General features: G+C 38.7%; 1 protein-coding gene across 1 annotated transcript in view; it reads left to right on the plus strand.

The window, feature by feature from the left end:
* lama2 (laminin, alpha 2) overlaps positions 1–17,043 on the plus strand; it is a 233,020-nt gene that overhangs the window by 89,823 nt on the left and 126,154 nt on the right. Inside the window, exon 14 of the mRNA XM_085248215.1 lies at positions 3,430–3,594. Coding sequence (XP_085104341.1) covers positions 3,430–3,594 — 165 coding nt within the window. The remainder of the gene's footprint in view (positions 1–3,429; positions 3,595–17,043) is intronic.

Below are 17,043 nucleotides of genomic sequence, written 5' to 3' on the forward strand. Positions count from 1 at the left end.
CAAGAGTGGCTTAGAGCTGAAAAACTGTTTTTTCCTCCTTTTATTCAAATATCATTTACTGCTGTAAACTTAAATTGCGTCATAACTGTGCACCACAGAAGGATGAACATCAGCTGAGAAACAAATTTGTGACGCAAGTTGTTCTGACTAATTTTATAGTATGTGTTCCCTTCCATGACAAGTTTCAGAGTGGAGTAAACTTTCAGTTTGTGTTCATCTTTTGCATCTAATCCAACTTTGGCGACTTTTGACATGCAGAATTTTAAACAGCACTGATGTTCAGTGAATCAGAGAGTCCAAAACAGAAGCATGTGTCATGAGGTTTTACTGACATTGGCCTGTGTCTCCTTTTTCTAACAGCGTGCTTTACTTGAGAACAAATTGCTCAGCAAAAGAGACGTAAATCTGATTTTTAAACACGAGGGAAATACTACATGAACAACAGGTCTCATACATCAGAGTTATTATAGTTTTCTATAATGTGTGGGTTTGCTCATTTCAGTTTAGTTTAGTTTTTGAAAATGTTTGCTTTTAGTTTCATTTTTATTTGTTTTATAGTTAACTTGAGGGCATTGAGGGTATATGCTGGAAATAACATCGGTAAGGGTACATAGGTATAAAAAATAAAAGCGAAGAACAAACCAGTTGAAAGCAACTGACTCAAAGTAGACATGCGAAGTCACAATAAATATATGCAAAAAGGCCTCATCGGCCAAGCTGTGATAACAAATTTTGCGAAAAGAATTAAACTGAAGTGTAACTCGGCTGGGATACGCTCCAGCACCCCGACAACCCTGAATTGGATAAGCAGAAGAAGATAGTTGGATGGGTAGTTTTAGTTTTTCATTTAGTTTCAGTCACCTAAAATAACCTTGTCATAATGTTCAATTAGGTTCAACGCTAACAAGCTTGGGCACTGACACTGAGTTTGACACAAGTTTTTGTGATTGAGTTAGTAATTAGTTTGCCAACTACTATTTACCCCTTTGTTTAATCAAATAAATTGGTTTGATCAGGCCTTCAGTATATTTTAAAGTGAAATTTTTCAGATTGTGAGTTTTTAATGTAGGTCCATAATACACATTTTCCTAACAAACAAAACAATCACTTAAGCTATCGCTCAAAACACTTTTTTTTTTAGATGACACAAAAACTACTCATCCACACTGCTGCATCAGTTTAATAAATATCTTTCAGGGCCTGAACATATCTGACACCAGGTGTAAAGTAATTTGGATCTGGCAAACATTAAAAACATCTGGAAATTAATCAGTAGGATGTTAAGCAGAAAAACAAAACTGCATAGAGAGTCTGGAGGGAACAGAGAGGTGAGAGACATGAAGAGAAAGAAAAATATGGAGGAAGGAAGAGGACAGGACTAGAAAGGAGAAGGGAGAAACAAGACAAGAGGCAAGAGGGAGGAGAGAGGTGAAGCAAGAGGAAAACAGTTTTTGACTGACAGGGAGGGTGGGAGAGGAGGAGAGAGGAGACGCTGACAGGATGACAGCTCTGATTTAGACACCGATCGTGTGTGTGTGTGTGTGTGTGTTTTCAAAAGGGGAAGCCAAGGTTAGGTTAATCACAATGACAGATGTGTGTCTAGCAATCTCTGATTCACAAACACACACACGTGCAGACACACATCAACACACACAAAATCCTTAAGAAAAAAAATCTCTTTCAAGGTGTCGATTGCAAACTTCCAGCTGACATGTGGCAGATTTACAAAGCTGTTACCAAAAGCTTAACTTTGACATTTTTGTTAAAAAAAAATCTTTTAACTCAATCAACTAATTACATTTACAATAAATTACATTAAAAAAATCACATGATAGACATTTTCTATTGTTTTTTAAATTAACCTGAAGTAATATGGTGACTTTAACTTGAATTTTGCTTTTCATTTTTAATTACCTCTTATAATAAAGTATCGTTAGAGGTAATAATTTTCCTGCTCAGGAGTTCATCTATATAAACCACCTTCATTTTGCTTGAAGGATTTTTGTAAAAAGGTTTTGGGGTTTTGGAGGCAGTGGTATGGACAAGTTGACAGATGAAGTCAGGCAGGAGTCACCATGAGCTATGATGTTCATAGATGACACTGTGATGTACTGAGAGTATGGACAAGAGGAGTGTAGAGGAGTAGTAGTGGAGTGGAGGTGTGTGCTGGAGAGAAGAGGATTTGAAGTCAGTAGAAGCAAAGGAGAATACATGTGTGTGAATGAGAGGCAGGCAGGTGTAACAGTGAAGATGGACGAGTTGAGATACCTGGGGTGAAGCATCCAAAGCAACATACAGTGTACAATAAAGGTGAAAAAGAGAGTGCAGGTAGGGTGGAGTGGGTGAATGTAAATGAGGGTTTACAAGGTGGTGGTGAGACCTGCTGTGATTTGTGGTTTGAAGACAGTGGCATTAACAGAAAAGACACCAGGTGGAGCTGGAGGAGGCAGAGTTGAAGATGCTCAGTTTGGTTGGGAATGACCACAATACAGAAGATAAGGGTATGATGGAGGCAGACCAAGCTCAGATGATTTGGACATGTGTAGAAGAGGGATAGTGGGTATACTGGACAAAGGATGTTGAATATGGAGCTGCCAGGCAGGAGGAAAACAGGAGAAGGTCCATGAGTGCAGTGAAGAAGGACATGAGAGGGTTGCTGAAACAGAGGATTCTAGGGCAGGAACGAGAAGTCAATAAAACAAAGGTGACGTTTGGCAGTAGACTACCTGGACACAATAGGTACACAAAAAAAATACATTGCAACTTTGGTAATAGAAAAGAAGGAGCTCAGGTGGTGGATGAACAAATCTATTAAGAGAGTCAGAGTGTTGACAGTTGTGTGAAGTAGCAAATCCGAACCACCAGCTGGGCATTATAAGTAAAACCTGTCCGTCTACACTGAACATGCCTTGCTTTAATATGTTTGCTGTCAATGTTACTGATGTGCTGACAGTAAGCAACTCTGTCGCGTGGACAGAAATAATACTGTATGTTGCTTTTCTGTTTTAGACTCTCCCTTTACATATTTATATAAATTCTTTTCCTGATGACTATATATAAACATCTTACATCTCTACATGACTCACGCAGTTTAAGTGAGCAACAGAAAACCTGCTGAAAACAGAAAACCCCAACAAAAACTTGAAGTTGAAAGCTGACGTCTTGTTATGATGTGTACTTCCGCGATTGCAGAAGAGAGCGGAAAGGTGCAATCCTGCCACAGTCTCTTCACACAGATCGTGCCTCACAATTTGGGTGTTGAATTTTTTAACAACCCCTACACAGAAATATTCTTTGTGTACTTTGAAATGTGACATGGGGGAACTGCGGTCTGGGCATGCCAGCATGATCAGAGTAAAAAAGTTGTTTTTGAAATAGATGGAGCTGAAAGTAAAATAACTTTTTTTAACCTGGATGTTGTGTTCATAGGAGACCACTCTGACAGGCTGGCACCTGGTTGGCAACACGGGAGGGAGGGTGTGGTCCGTTCACAGAGAGACCCCTCCATATCTCAGCGTGCGACACTTAGATGTTGTGGACGATCTTGGCACCGCCTACTATTGGAATGCACCTGGACTATACTTAGGAAACAAGGTCAGCTGCAAGCACACACTCTGAGACTTTTACAAATGGCTTAAATGACACCTATTACGATTTTCCTTGTTTTCTTTATATTAAACATGGCCAGTGTTTCCAAAAATGAGGTCAGTGTATGTACAAGGAACCCGTGCGAGACAAGAGGCCATTTTTTCTGCTTTTGCCTGTCTATTATGCTCCTAATAATCCCTAATAATCTCAATTACACTGCTCCTGCATTGAGAACAGAAGCTCCACAACCTCCTGTTTGAGTCTTTTGTTTGCAGTGTGCAGCTAATCAAAAGAAAGTTGGCTTAAAGGAGAGAAGGAAAGGAGTTGAGACGACTTGTTTCAGAAACATGAAGAACTGAGGGGCTGCGCTAAGGCCCAGTTTAAGATAAATAATGCAAAGCTACTGTAGACGACCCCAAAAATGACATGGATTTGTCAGTGAATATATTCGGTGTCCTTTGAATAACCAGCAGTCAACACTGATTGCTGATTTTTTTTGTGCCTATTTTACTTGAGATAACTGAGAAACTACATTAGCACCAACATTAAAGTAGACACATCCAAATGCTCTCAAGGTCACAGTAGTAGCTCAGTTGTGCGTTGTTTTAATCCAATCTTTAATCTTATACTTCAGCAGCAATAAGCTATAAGCTAATGTTTCGGGTTACTTCAGCGGACTATTTGCTTCACGACATGGGCATTTCTAACTATATTACTGTGTAGTGATAGCACTGGCGGGCAAATATATAAGTTCTAACGTGATGCATCATTAGGATAGCCTTCACTATATAAACAGATCCAATTTATGATCTCAAAATGTATCCCCTGGGTGGAAGTCTGGTGAGAATGTGTCCTGCTGGGATGTTCACCTCCCTCGTAGCCCTGCTTCTCTGGATCAGCTTCTGCTAATGCCGACTGTTTGAAATTGCGCCGTGGCTTTCTGTATCCACGATTAGACTTTATCACTCCAGCTGGCAAATAGCTGCAGTCCATGTTTCAGAAGTCGAGTTTTTGCTCTACTACAACAACAGACCGACTGTGATGTTTGTCTGTGTGTCATGGCTTAGAGGAATATACCACTGAATTTCATTACTTTGCACCCGGCAGGCCTGGCTTGTCATCTCACTTCTTTGTCTGAACCTCTATCCCTCCCTCTAACCATCCCTCCATCCCTGCTTCTTTTCATTGGTGTGCTCCTCTAACTCTCTCTCCGTCTCTCCAGGACTCGCATTTTTCACCTCCCTGTTCCTAAATCATCTCCTTCTACTTCCCCCAAGCTCTTTTCTCTCTCACTTCTCTCTCTCTCTCTATCTCTTTCGCTTGCTTTGTGTCTCTTGGGGTAAACAGTGTTTCGCCTGTTGAACTCAATAATCAATGTGGTTTTTTTTTTTTCCTCATCGCACACATGCATACACCAAACACACACACACGCACACGCATTAGCACTCAGACAGACTCCCAGGTCTATATAAGTCAGATAATGATGTGTTTTGGAGGCATTAGGGACAGCAGAGCAGAACCAAATGCCTCCAAACATGGGAAACAAACAAATTACCACTGTGTGTATGTGTGTGTGTGTGTGTGTATGTGTGTGTGTGTGTGCATGCATGTGTGTGTGATCACTAGAAGCAGTACGCAATACTGTATGAAAAAGTGATTCTTTGCTTCAGTCTCTGATCGTGTTACAGAGATAGATGCTATGTGACTTGACTATGTAACGCATTCACTTACACACGCACATACACACACACACAAACACGCTGTGATCTGTCATGTTAGCGTGTATCATTGGAAGTGACAGGCCATGTTTGTAATAACAAGCTAGCAGCAGATATATAAGTGCACAAATGTGTGTGTGATGATGTGCTCCATCTCCATCTCTGTATCGTTAATGCCATGCATGCGCATTGGCCCGATCGCCTGCTTCGCGGATGCTCATTGGTCCAGAAGAGCATTCCACTGATGCTCATTGGGTAGTTTATGTGCCATGTAGGTCCAGCGACTGCTCATTCACAGGAACAGCAGTTACTATCATTTAAAAGTGCCAAGTTTAAAAAATAGCCGTCTCTGCTTTATTTGCCAGCAGAGGGCAAATGAGTGGGGTTCAGCGTAAGGATCACAATAAAACTTTTTGATGTGGAGTGTAATCTCAATCTAAGAAAATGTTCCACAAGTTCAAAGACTGTTTTTTTTTTTTTAGTTGTTTTGGTCCTTCTTCACAAACCTGCAGTTGATTCAAGCACATGGACTTTCTTAATCTCTCAAATCTCCATTTTCTTTGGAGCACTTAAAGTAGTCCTTGCACTAAAATGTCATTTTGTTTTAGGAAGCACTCCTCTGTCACAAAAGTGCAGATCTTTGGCTTTTTAATCAGAAACCAAATACTTTATGATAATAGCAGCACAGAGTCTTTGCTAATTTACTAACAGATTCACAATCAACAAAATTTGGGAATAAAAGAATGATGAAGATGGCCAAAGAGAGAGCAAAGCCATAGAGTTTTCTTTTCTTCTCCCTTTAGCAACTCTATCTAGCTATTAGTCACCTTGCTTTTGTCTTCCTTGTGCATTTGACAAAGCAAAGAAGACAAAATGATCATTCTTTTAGAAGCAAACTAGCTACACTCCTGAGGGAGGAGCGGAGTAGCTGATTCTTTAGAAAAATGTTATAGAAGTTGACACCTCACCGTTGTAATGAATGAAATTTGTCTTTGTGGAAAATATTATTTTTCTCAGTAAGAAAAACATCAACCTTTTGCAAGCTGATGAGCTGTGACTTATGAGAGTGACAAATGTGTGTAGGTTTTGTGTATAATGTCACTACTAATCTGGTCTTAATTGCATGACATGGATTTGCCCTCCCCTTTCCTCTTTTCTTCTCTCCCTCCCCTTTCTTTTTCTGACTTGTACGGCTGAAAATGCACCGTTACGTCAGTTCGCGGTTGATTTCTTCCAGTTTTTTTTTTTCATTCTAAATGGCAATCTCATGGTCCAGAGAAAAAGAAAGGAAAATAATTACACCTGGTTATCAGTACAGCAACACAAAATTGCATTCCTGAAAGTCAAACAAGGCATATATAGATACACAACCGTATTCAGTTTGCAGCAGGTCTTGAAGTTAAGATAACTGTTCCTCTGTACATTGTTGCCCAAGTTGCTATTTTGGCTCGTATCTCCACTGCTTATCCCCTGTCCTACTTTGCTCATTCAGGAGATATTAGAAGAGAACAAAAGCAGGTAACACATGCAACACATAATTTGGACAAAACTGGACTCATCAACACTGTAATTAATTGCAAAGTGTAGAGGAGTTTGGTTTTGTGCCTTTTCTGAATTATGAAATAATTTAATTTCCTGACAAATTCAGTGTAGGCCGATAGAGGCTGATAGACTTGTGTTTACATGTTCTTATAATTAAATGTGGAGTGCTAGTAGGATGTTCATACTTAAAATAATAGCTGCAATGAGCCTCAAGGGTGAATATGTGCTGAATATTGAATGTGGGATATCATCTTTCTGTTTATTTGTTAGTTCAAGTCTGAAAGCAGGAAAGAAGTGTTGCACATATAGCCTGTGTATGTACACTCATTGGACACTTTATTAGGTAAACTTTGCTAATACTGGGTTGGAACCCCTTTTATTTTAGTAACTGCATAACTTAGCTCTTCATGGGAGAGATTGAGCAAGATGCTAGAGACAATCCTCAGAGATGTTGGTCCATATCGACCGTGATAGCATCACACACTTGCTGCAGATTCATCAGCAGCATATCCCGTTCCACCACCTCAAAAGATGGAGGTGGTGAAATGGGCCGAGTGGCATTGAGATTAGGTGACACAGGAGAACAATGAATTAATGGAAATCTTCAAGAAACCAGTTTGAGATGATTTGAGCTTTGTGACATGGTGCAGGAAGCAACCATTGGATAATGGCTGCACTGTGGTCATAAAGGAATGGACATGGTCAGCAATAATACTCAAGTGGGCTGTGGTGTTTAAACAATGCTCAGATGGTATTAAGGCAGGGGTGTCAAACTCAAATACACAGTGGGCCAAAATTCAAAACTGGAACAAAGTCACGGGCTAACGTTAATATTTATTGAAAAAAAAATCTTCCTCCAGATATAAGAATGAATCTTTTCTTATGGACTCAAATAAGTTTTTCTGGAAAACTGAATATGGAACAAGCAAAGCTTAATACTAAACAATATATATATTAGCTGTATAATACCAGTAGGCCAGCTCTAATAGTAATTTGGTATGGCTTCGCGGGCCAGAGTTTGACACCTATGTCTTAAGGGAACCAGCGTGCCAATAAAATATCCCCCACTCCCTTACGCCATCACCACTAGGGGGTGACTGTGGTTCAGGAGGTAGAGTAGAGATAAGAGAGATTTGATGTTGTTTACACAAAGCTGTTTACAGTCTTATATTGTCCGATTTTGATGGGCTTGTGCAAATTGTAGCCTCTGTTTCTTGTTCTTAGGCGACAGGAGTCGCAATTGGTGTGATGTTCTAGGTGCTCTTCTGCTACTGTAGCCCTTTTGCTTCAAGATTCAATGTGTTTGGCATTCAGAGATGCTCTTCTACCTTGCTTGTAACAAGTAGCTACTTTAGCGTAACTGTTGCTGACCTATCAGCTAAAAGCAGTCTAGCTGTTCTCCTCCGATCTGTGGCATCAGCAAGGCATTTTCATCACTGGATATTTTCGTTTATCAGACCATCCTCTTTAAACCCTAGAGATGGTTGTGTGGGAAAATCCCAGTAGAGCAGAAGTTTCTGAAATACTCAGACCAGCCTGTCTGGCACAATCAACGATGTCATCAAAAAGAATCTGTTATAATGTTGAACATTTTAACATGAGGATTAAGTGTGGCCCGTTAACTTCACATTGGCTTCATTTCTTGTTTGCACAGTTGGTCTTAAAATCAAATTTTCTTTTGTTCGGATGGTGCTTCAGGCCTTAGACTTTCTTTAAGCTCAACAACCATAGCAGAACAAAAACAGTGATATGTAATATGGGCCACACTGTAGTAATACATATGATAGTAATTTAATAATTATGAGAAAAAGCCATTTGAGAAGTCTTCAGGATGTGAACTTTAAAACAAAAACTTTAAAACAAAAACTTTAAAACAAACACGAAAGCTGGTATACCCACCATGCCTTATACCATATGTAAAGGTGAACATTTTTTGGGCTCTAAAATAACAAAAACTCATGAATTTTGATTAGATCTGATGTGGAGGGAAAAAGCTAAGTTATTATAAACTTGAGTGAAAACATAAAAAGACTTGCTGGAGAAAGAACTTTGACACGACACTTATATTGAATCCATAAGTCTTTCAAATGTTAAATCCAAAACTGTTACCTTGTAGAAAGTAAAACTTCCAAATCTGATACATCGCAAAATGATGGAGTTGATTTTAAGGAGTCAGCAAGCTGCAGAAGAACACAACAATAATTGATTGGCTCTAAGAGACCGGGGGCAACAGAGTGAGCTGCTCTGTGTCATCTTCCTGAATGAGATATGCATACAGATTTACAGTATATGTAACCTTCTCTGGAGTAATAATTATTCTGTCATAGTCCTGCACACAACCACTTAAGAATTCAACAATGTTGCTTCCCCCTTTTGTTTTTCCAAGTGCCAAAGGCATATGTTAGTGTCTGTGCATCACTTAGCAGCTTATAAAACTTCATGGAAAGGAATGTTATTTGAACCACATATACAAGAATACGGAGACACCGGTCAGCTGTCTTTCAGAGGTTGTTTGTGCTTTTTCTTAGGAATTTTGATGTGCTGATTTTGACGTGCTGAACCCAAATATGACATTTTAAACCTGTTTACATGGTTTAGATTATCTTATGTCTTGTCTTTATGTGTGTTTCATGTGATTAACATTTCTTTATTTCTTTATGTACCAAACAATAGCCTTGTAAAAAAAAAAGGTATGGAACAAAAAAATATCTGTGAGTTCACGAAGTTGTTGTGTAGAAAAGGGGGGGGGGGAAATTGATGTCTAACGTCCATTACCTCAGCTATTAGGCTACTTAACTCCGATGGGGTAATTTTGATTCATTTTTCTTTGATTTTTCATTTTTCAACATATGTCCTTATTATTCTGTTTATTTATCTATTTCATTCTTAATTTAGTTTTTCTTTGACCTTATTGTTTGTCGATCTGCGCCTTGACACACAGTAGTGTTATGCGTTAAGTTGTGTGAATTTGATTGCGTCACTAGGTTGTGTGGGTAAGCTACAAAGTTGACCCCACAAACGTGTCCTTGTTTGGGATTAACAAAGTTTTCTTAACCTGAATGTGAATAAGAAACTGGATATATGTAGTGACAATATATGTATTAGAAAAAAACTGCAGGGTTATTCCACCTAAAAAAGCCCCTACTGAAAATATTTAGAGCTGTGCAAGTCATGTAGACGTGTTGCCTGCATGTCTTTCTATGAATGTCTCCACAACCTTTTGCACTTTGTGACTCACAGCACTCTCAACGGCATATCAGGAAAGGAAGTGAAAACTATCACTTGTGTATTGCATTATAGACTTTCTACTGCAAGGAAGGTCAAACCCAAAGTCACAGTAGAAGTCAAAAAGTCAAATAGAGATAATATATGATATTATATATATAATATCATATATAAGGCAAAACAAAAGCTATTGATTAGAAAATTGTCTAAAATTTGATGTAGAGTGACCCTAGGGTAGATTTCAATAGAATTATATACTTTTTGTTTTTTTTAGAAACAGAGGAAATGTTGTCCACTTTTTACAGCTGGAGGCTGTGTGCATCTGTTATATAAAGGTCATTGCCTGTAGCCATGCACAGTGTGAGGTATGTCTAGGGATCTAACCTCTTGCCACAAACATCAACTTTAGGTAGAAAAGTGAAAAGACCATATTAAGTTATTGCCTATAATGCCAAACTGAACTCGAGGCCAAATACATTGCAGAGAACCTCAAAGAACCCGATAATAAGCCCGGCTCATTCCTGTGTGCTATTACTGAGTCAGGGTGCAACGGACTGACCCCCAATTAAAGAATGCTGCAAACAACACAGGAGGACCTCCAGGCCAGTACCTGGACCTCTGTAGCATGCACAGCTGCCAAAACATTCTCACAGTCCTGGGAAACTGCAAGTGATCATACAGCCAAGCACAGAAAAAGTAAAGTATCAGGGTGAGCACTGTCTGAAGTAAGTGCTTCCACAATCCAGAGCACAAACACCTTCTAAAATTGTCTTTACCTTGTAAAAGTGATCAGAAAAATAAGACCTAAGAAAGGTAATCACGCAGAATGGTTACTGAAGTACAATCCAATAATCACCTGGTAGCAAACTGCAATAGACACAATGTCTTGTCCAACATCTATCTATCTATCTATCTATCTATCTATCTATCTATCTATCTATCTATCTATCTATCTATCTATCTATCTATCTATCTATCTATCTATCTATCTATCTATCTATCTATCTATCTATCTACCTACCTACCTACCTACCTACCTACCTACCTACCTACCTACCTATGTTCTGTGTGCCATGTGTTTGTCATTTTAGAGACGTTTGTTTTCCAAGGCTTTTGTTACAATCTGGTTTTCATTTCCTAAAGGGTGATTTCCTTTGTCCCCCTCCTCATCCTCCCCGTCTCTTTTTTTCCCCTGCCCAATCTCCTGAAGAGAGCATCTGTTGCCACTGTCTGCTTTTGTATTCGCAAAATTGACAGAAAGCAGGCGCACATTTCTGTGAAGAAGCTGGCATGTGGTACGTACAAAAGAAAGTTACATGCTAATTGCATGTCATTACTCCCCGCACACAGTAATTTCTTTGATTGTGGTTACTGTACTTTTCTTCTTCAAAGTAGTGATGGTGCTGATTCTTACCTCTAAATTCTCCATGAATGTCCACAGCGTTTGAGATCAAAAGTCGCTAAAAGTAATAGAAAATGTTTAAAATTGACATGTGTATGTTTATTTGTAATGTGAGAAAATAAATAGACATATAGGAATCATCATACAAATCATTGTAAATTGTTGCTCTTGTGGTTTAGTCAGATTTCTGGGTTTTTGGTAACTAAATACTATTTGGATTAATTATATTCTATATAACTGCATCTGATTAGGCAACTGCCACCATCAGTCCTGTGCAAAAATGGGTGTACTTACCTTACAGTAGATCCATACTATTCTTGCCTAAGCTAACGCCAAAATCAGTCCATTTGACTAGTGGGATCACTATGCACAGTGCAATGCACCGGATTCTCGAGTGCTGTTCAGTTGGACCACTGCTTCCTCAACAGCTGCTGCCAAAGAAATGTTTTGTATTAAGTAATTAGGAAATCTCTAAGGCACGCGAGAGGACACAGTGTGACTGAAGCACAAACTGCAAAATTTTGTGGTTCAGGCACCAACTTAACCACAAAGTGCAAAATGATTAACATCTTTGTTGCCTGCACGGGTGCTTTTGAAAAGCTTGTGTGCATCAAAGAGAGAAATGATATGAGAGTAAGAGAGACAAAACTAAACATATTCATGCTTGGACGTTTAAGCACAGAGTGAGTGCAAGCCAACAGGCAAGTGTAATGAGGGAACAAAAGTGCCTGGATGCAGTACAGAGCCTTGACTGAGTACAGCTTAAGTCTGGGCTTTGGGTGGGCCTGTCAAGGACTTGTTGATTGTTTGCTTTGGTTTACTTTTGTGCACATTTAAAGGTGAACTGTCGCCCTATAGCTTCAGGTTGCTGCCCTCCTGAGCAGGTATTCTCCAATGACTTTTCTATATTTGGATGAAGTCATCCTTCCCTCAGTTCTGACTAGTTTCCTGGTCCCTGCTGTTGAGAAGCACCCCAGAGAATCTTTATCCTTATGCTCTCAGGGTGTCCTTAAATGCCTTTTGAGAAACACCAAGTGGGCTGCCATGTACCTCTAACTTCTGAATCTCTGTTACCATGACTGCTGGGGTCCTGGTCACCTCCCACATGGACCTTCTTGCTCAGTTTGGCAGCAGCGCCAGCTCTATGAAAATTCCTGGAGGGGGTCTTCTTTCTTTTGCAATTACCGACTCCTCTGTGCTACTGGGAACATTCAAAGCAAAGGTTTTGAACCCTTGCTCCCCACAATTTTAGCATCTAAGTCTACAGCAAGGTTCTTTGGATTTCTGAGGCTGAGGTTTTATCCTGAAGTACAGCACGAATTTTCCTTTCACAGAGCCATGCATATATGAGGGTTTGTCCCTATCATACCTCTGAGTCCATCAGAGTTCTACATACTTGCTAAGGGTTATTAAAGCCAATAACATCTGGCTAGAATTTGAACTTTTACAGTAAAAGCTGAACGATTAGTAAAATTAGACAATCAGTTTCAGATTTTTAAGACGTTTGCTGTGTTTCTCATGTTCTTTTCATTTTGTCATCATACTCGTCTGAGTGCAGATTGATGGGAAATGTCAATTCTATTTATTTCACAAATCATAAAAATACAGTTTGTCATTTCTCTACATACATACATATACACATTAGCACCCAATGTAACATGAGTAGCATATATCTTTTAACAACTATCAATGACTAATTTGATGTAGTGTTTTATAAAAGTGTGTATAAGGAACAAACTCAGCTAAATTTGAATAATTTTATGTGGATATGAGAAAACAGGTGTTGTTAAGCAGATATCTCTTTAGGAAAGATGCCTTCGCCTTTTTCTGCAAAACTCGCAAAGAAGTCAAGCTGTAGCACAAATCCAACTCTTTTTGGACAACAACAGTATCCTAAAATTGGAATGGACTAACCCTTAAATTATAATACTCGACTAGGCTACTTATGAGCCCTATCCATCTTACATCAGGGCTCTGCTGAGAACCTTGGAGGAGGACTGAGGTCAAACGTGACTCATATGTTGAAGTCACCCAACTTACAGTGACTCATTCTTACACCTCTTCTCCGTGCCAAACCCAAACCCACTACTTGGCACAACGCCAAACTTTACTCTTCTCATTTTCTATATTTTATCCACTTTATTTTTAATTAAACTGATAAACAGGGGCATTATTACCAGTTTCCCCTCCTTCATGAACAGCAGCATGCACACCTTCCCATTTCATCATGTTTAGTTTAGTATGCTCCCTTTTTTTTCACAGTAACTACTCCTGTTTTGATATGAAACTACTTTATCCCTTCTCTCAAATAGTATTGAAGTGAGCTGAATGGCTTGTATGATACTCATATAGCCGTGGCTGTGACAAAGGGTTTCACTCTAATGAAGATTGTGTCAGCTTCTTGATTAGGGTTTTAACAGTGAGGATTATGTCTTGTTCTTCTTATTCTGACCACTAATACAGTTAATAACAGGCTTATCAAGCTCACAAGGGATCTCACTGATGTCTTTTGCAGCTGTGTGTGTGCGTGTGTGTCTGAGTGTTTATTGTTCCTTCGTTTCCACTACACATGATTCTCCTCTCCCTCCCCGTATGTCTCTCTCCTGCTGTGCTGTTCTGTTGGCCTTTTTCTCTCTCCTGTATTGTGTTTCTGTATTTCAACTCCCCCCTAGGGTAGAGATGGGTCATCAGGTTGCCATGACAAAAGCTTTGATTGTTGCCCAGGTTGAGTGGACGGCATCAGAGAAATGAGTTTTTCTGAGAAATGTCAATAATTTCAAAGGAAGTAAATTGCAAAATACAGGAGTCCTAACTGGATGGAGAATCAGAGTGAAAAAGCTTTTCTGTTAGTTTTCAGGTCATATCCTGCTGAATGCTTAGTGAACACAACAAACAGAAACAGGTAAAAAAAAAAAAGTATAGTACATGCAAATCCACTTTTTATAGCTCTTTGCACAACTGGAGTAGTAAGTTGAAGCACTTACAGATCTGTGCAACTTTCTTGTGTTTTTATCTAGATTTTATTCTATGCCAGCACTTCCTATACTGGTGAACAAAACACTATGTTGTAGTAACAGCAAATGTGAATGCCCATGAGATAGACAGTATTTGATTTTTGGTTCCATAATTCTATATGTAACCATACAGAATTACAGTACTATTTATTAGACTGACATCCAGTGTTTATGCCACAGCTAAACTAAAATAACAATATTGATTATTATAATAAAAATAATGTGTCTATGTCTCTGTAATGGCTAATCAACCAGTGTGTGTACACTCTTTACAAGTGAGCAAAATTTTATTTTATTATGCTGGGTTTTTTTTTATTATTTTCCGATTAGGATGACAAATTGTAGTTATTTTTGCAGTTATCATTCCTGAACAGAACATTTATTTTTAGCCAGTGAATGTTTTGCTCTAATAATTTCTGACTTTTCAGACAAGTCCATTGTGCTTGCTCAAATTTGGGTATATCAAAATGTAATTTTAGTTTAAAAAAAAAAACCTGACAGATTTTTTAAAATACTTGTGTTTTCTTATTTTTATGATAAGTGGTCTAATAAATTTGTTAAGCAAATGTTGTTTTCATAAGCCACAAGCTAAAAAGCCCGGGAATCAGGACCTTGTGAGACTATAATGTATTTTCAGCTCATATCTGGAGTGTTGAAAACTTTACTAATCAACATTTATACTGCAAATGAAATGTAAGATGAGAAAAAATACAAGTTATATATAATTAACCAAAATGCAGACAGAGACAGAATGTTAGGCTAAAACTGGGTTTTAATATACGAGCTGATTTCACAAAAACTAAAAGGTGTATAAGCTAAACTCACAATTTAAAAAAAAAAGTGTTGTAAACAAACTAAAGCTAAATTTAGCTTCTTCTTTTTTTGGTCGCCACTGTGGATTATCTGCCTCCATCACCCTATTTTATATACTTTTCCTCTTCACTGGTAGCTCCATATTCAACATCCTGTATCCACTATCACTCCTCTGTGCATGTCCAAACCATCTCAGGCTTGCCTTTCTATCTTTGTCTCCAAACCACTCAACACGAGCTATACTCACATCTACTCCTGTCCACTCTGGCCACTCCCACCTAAAACCTTAGTTGGAATCTTAGCATCTCCAGCTCAAACCAAAGCTAAGCACACGCAACAGTAAGGGTCAAGCAGATAATCACAAGGGCAGGAATAGAACCAAGAGAGGAAATAAATTAACAGAGGATGCTCAAGAAAAATCAATTACGAAAAAAAAAAGAACCATTAGGAACACAAACACACACAGACAAAGAAAGATGAGAAAAAAGAGGAAAGTAGAAAACAGCGGGTCAATAAAAGAGTAACAGGAATCAAGATTAAAACAAAATTCAAAACCTCGTCCATCTGCATGTTGTGTGAAGGTCTAAATCTTGCTGTTTGACTAAGTCTCACCACTAATCAGTCTATTTCCATCTGCAGCAGGCAGCTGTTTCTCATGAAAAGCCCCAACCCTAACCCTGTTACAATGATTATTTTCTTTTTTCCCTGCTTGCAAAGACTTGGGAGAACAATTTAATAAAACCAAAAACTACATGTTCTGATAGCCTAGGGTTAGAGTTAGGCTTGTGATCATGTAGTAACTGCTGATGCCTCAAAAGGTTAAAACCTATACACTGTCTAGCATCAGTGAATGATGAGACAAACCTATTGACTACTTGTTTAACACAGTGGGGGTCTCTAAATTCCCAGATATTTCCATTAAGGATAGGGTCTAGGATTGTATTTTTTCCTATATTTACCAGAAAAAAAACTATTTCTAATGCTAATGCTAATTTTCAAATGTTGTATTTATATTATCTCGTGCTTTCTCAACGTGACCAAAATGAACATGGAAATAAAATAATGCGGGTTTAAGTAAAATAAATAATTAAAAGCATGCTATGAAATTTTCACAGTAATATATGTAGTTTTGTTAATTGGTCAAAGTATGAAGTCTGTGTTGTGCTTTTTAGCAGGATCTGTGTCTCTGCTTTATCTTTTAAGTGCTGGTAGCTGTAGTGTCAACAACGAGTTCAAAAAAGTGACGAGATCACCAAAAGTTACTTTTTCCCGTCTACTTGTCTGATCATACCATTTATTACACCTGTAGTCTAGCGAGTACATTGGAAGTGGATGCGTAGCTTATCGTCCTTTTTGTTGCACTGGAATGAAATTCAGACTTTTTTCTTTTTGCATGAGAAACTAAGCGTGTATGCAGTGGTCATGCTAGAGGGCTGATTAGCTAATGGAGGAGGAGGTCGGGCAGCACAAGTGTCTGATGTGTGTGGGCTGTGTGGGTTTAAACTATGATTTTACTGTCCTCTGGAGTCCAAATCAGCAAATGGAGGTAGATAGAGGATAAGTGTTATAGAATAAAATATCCACCAAGTACACCTCCAGGCACACTGGTGTGGATATATCTGTGTATGTGTGTGTGTGTGTGGTTTTTCAGTCAGTTGTGAAAACGGTGATTCCGCCTCGTGGTTTAAAAAGTGAGTGTAATGATGTAGAATGGAAGAGGTTTATAGAGGCATTAAGCCTA

Source organism: Mchenga conophoros, linkage group LG15, assembly GCF_057382185.1.
Source record: "Mchenga conophoros isolate Kocher_MC1m ecotype Shallow Benthic linkage group LG15, M_conophoros_male_GT1.1, whole genome shotgun sequence".
Lineage (NCBI taxonomy): Eukaryota > Metazoa > Chordata > Actinopteri > Cichliformes > Cichlidae > Mchenga > Mchenga conophoros.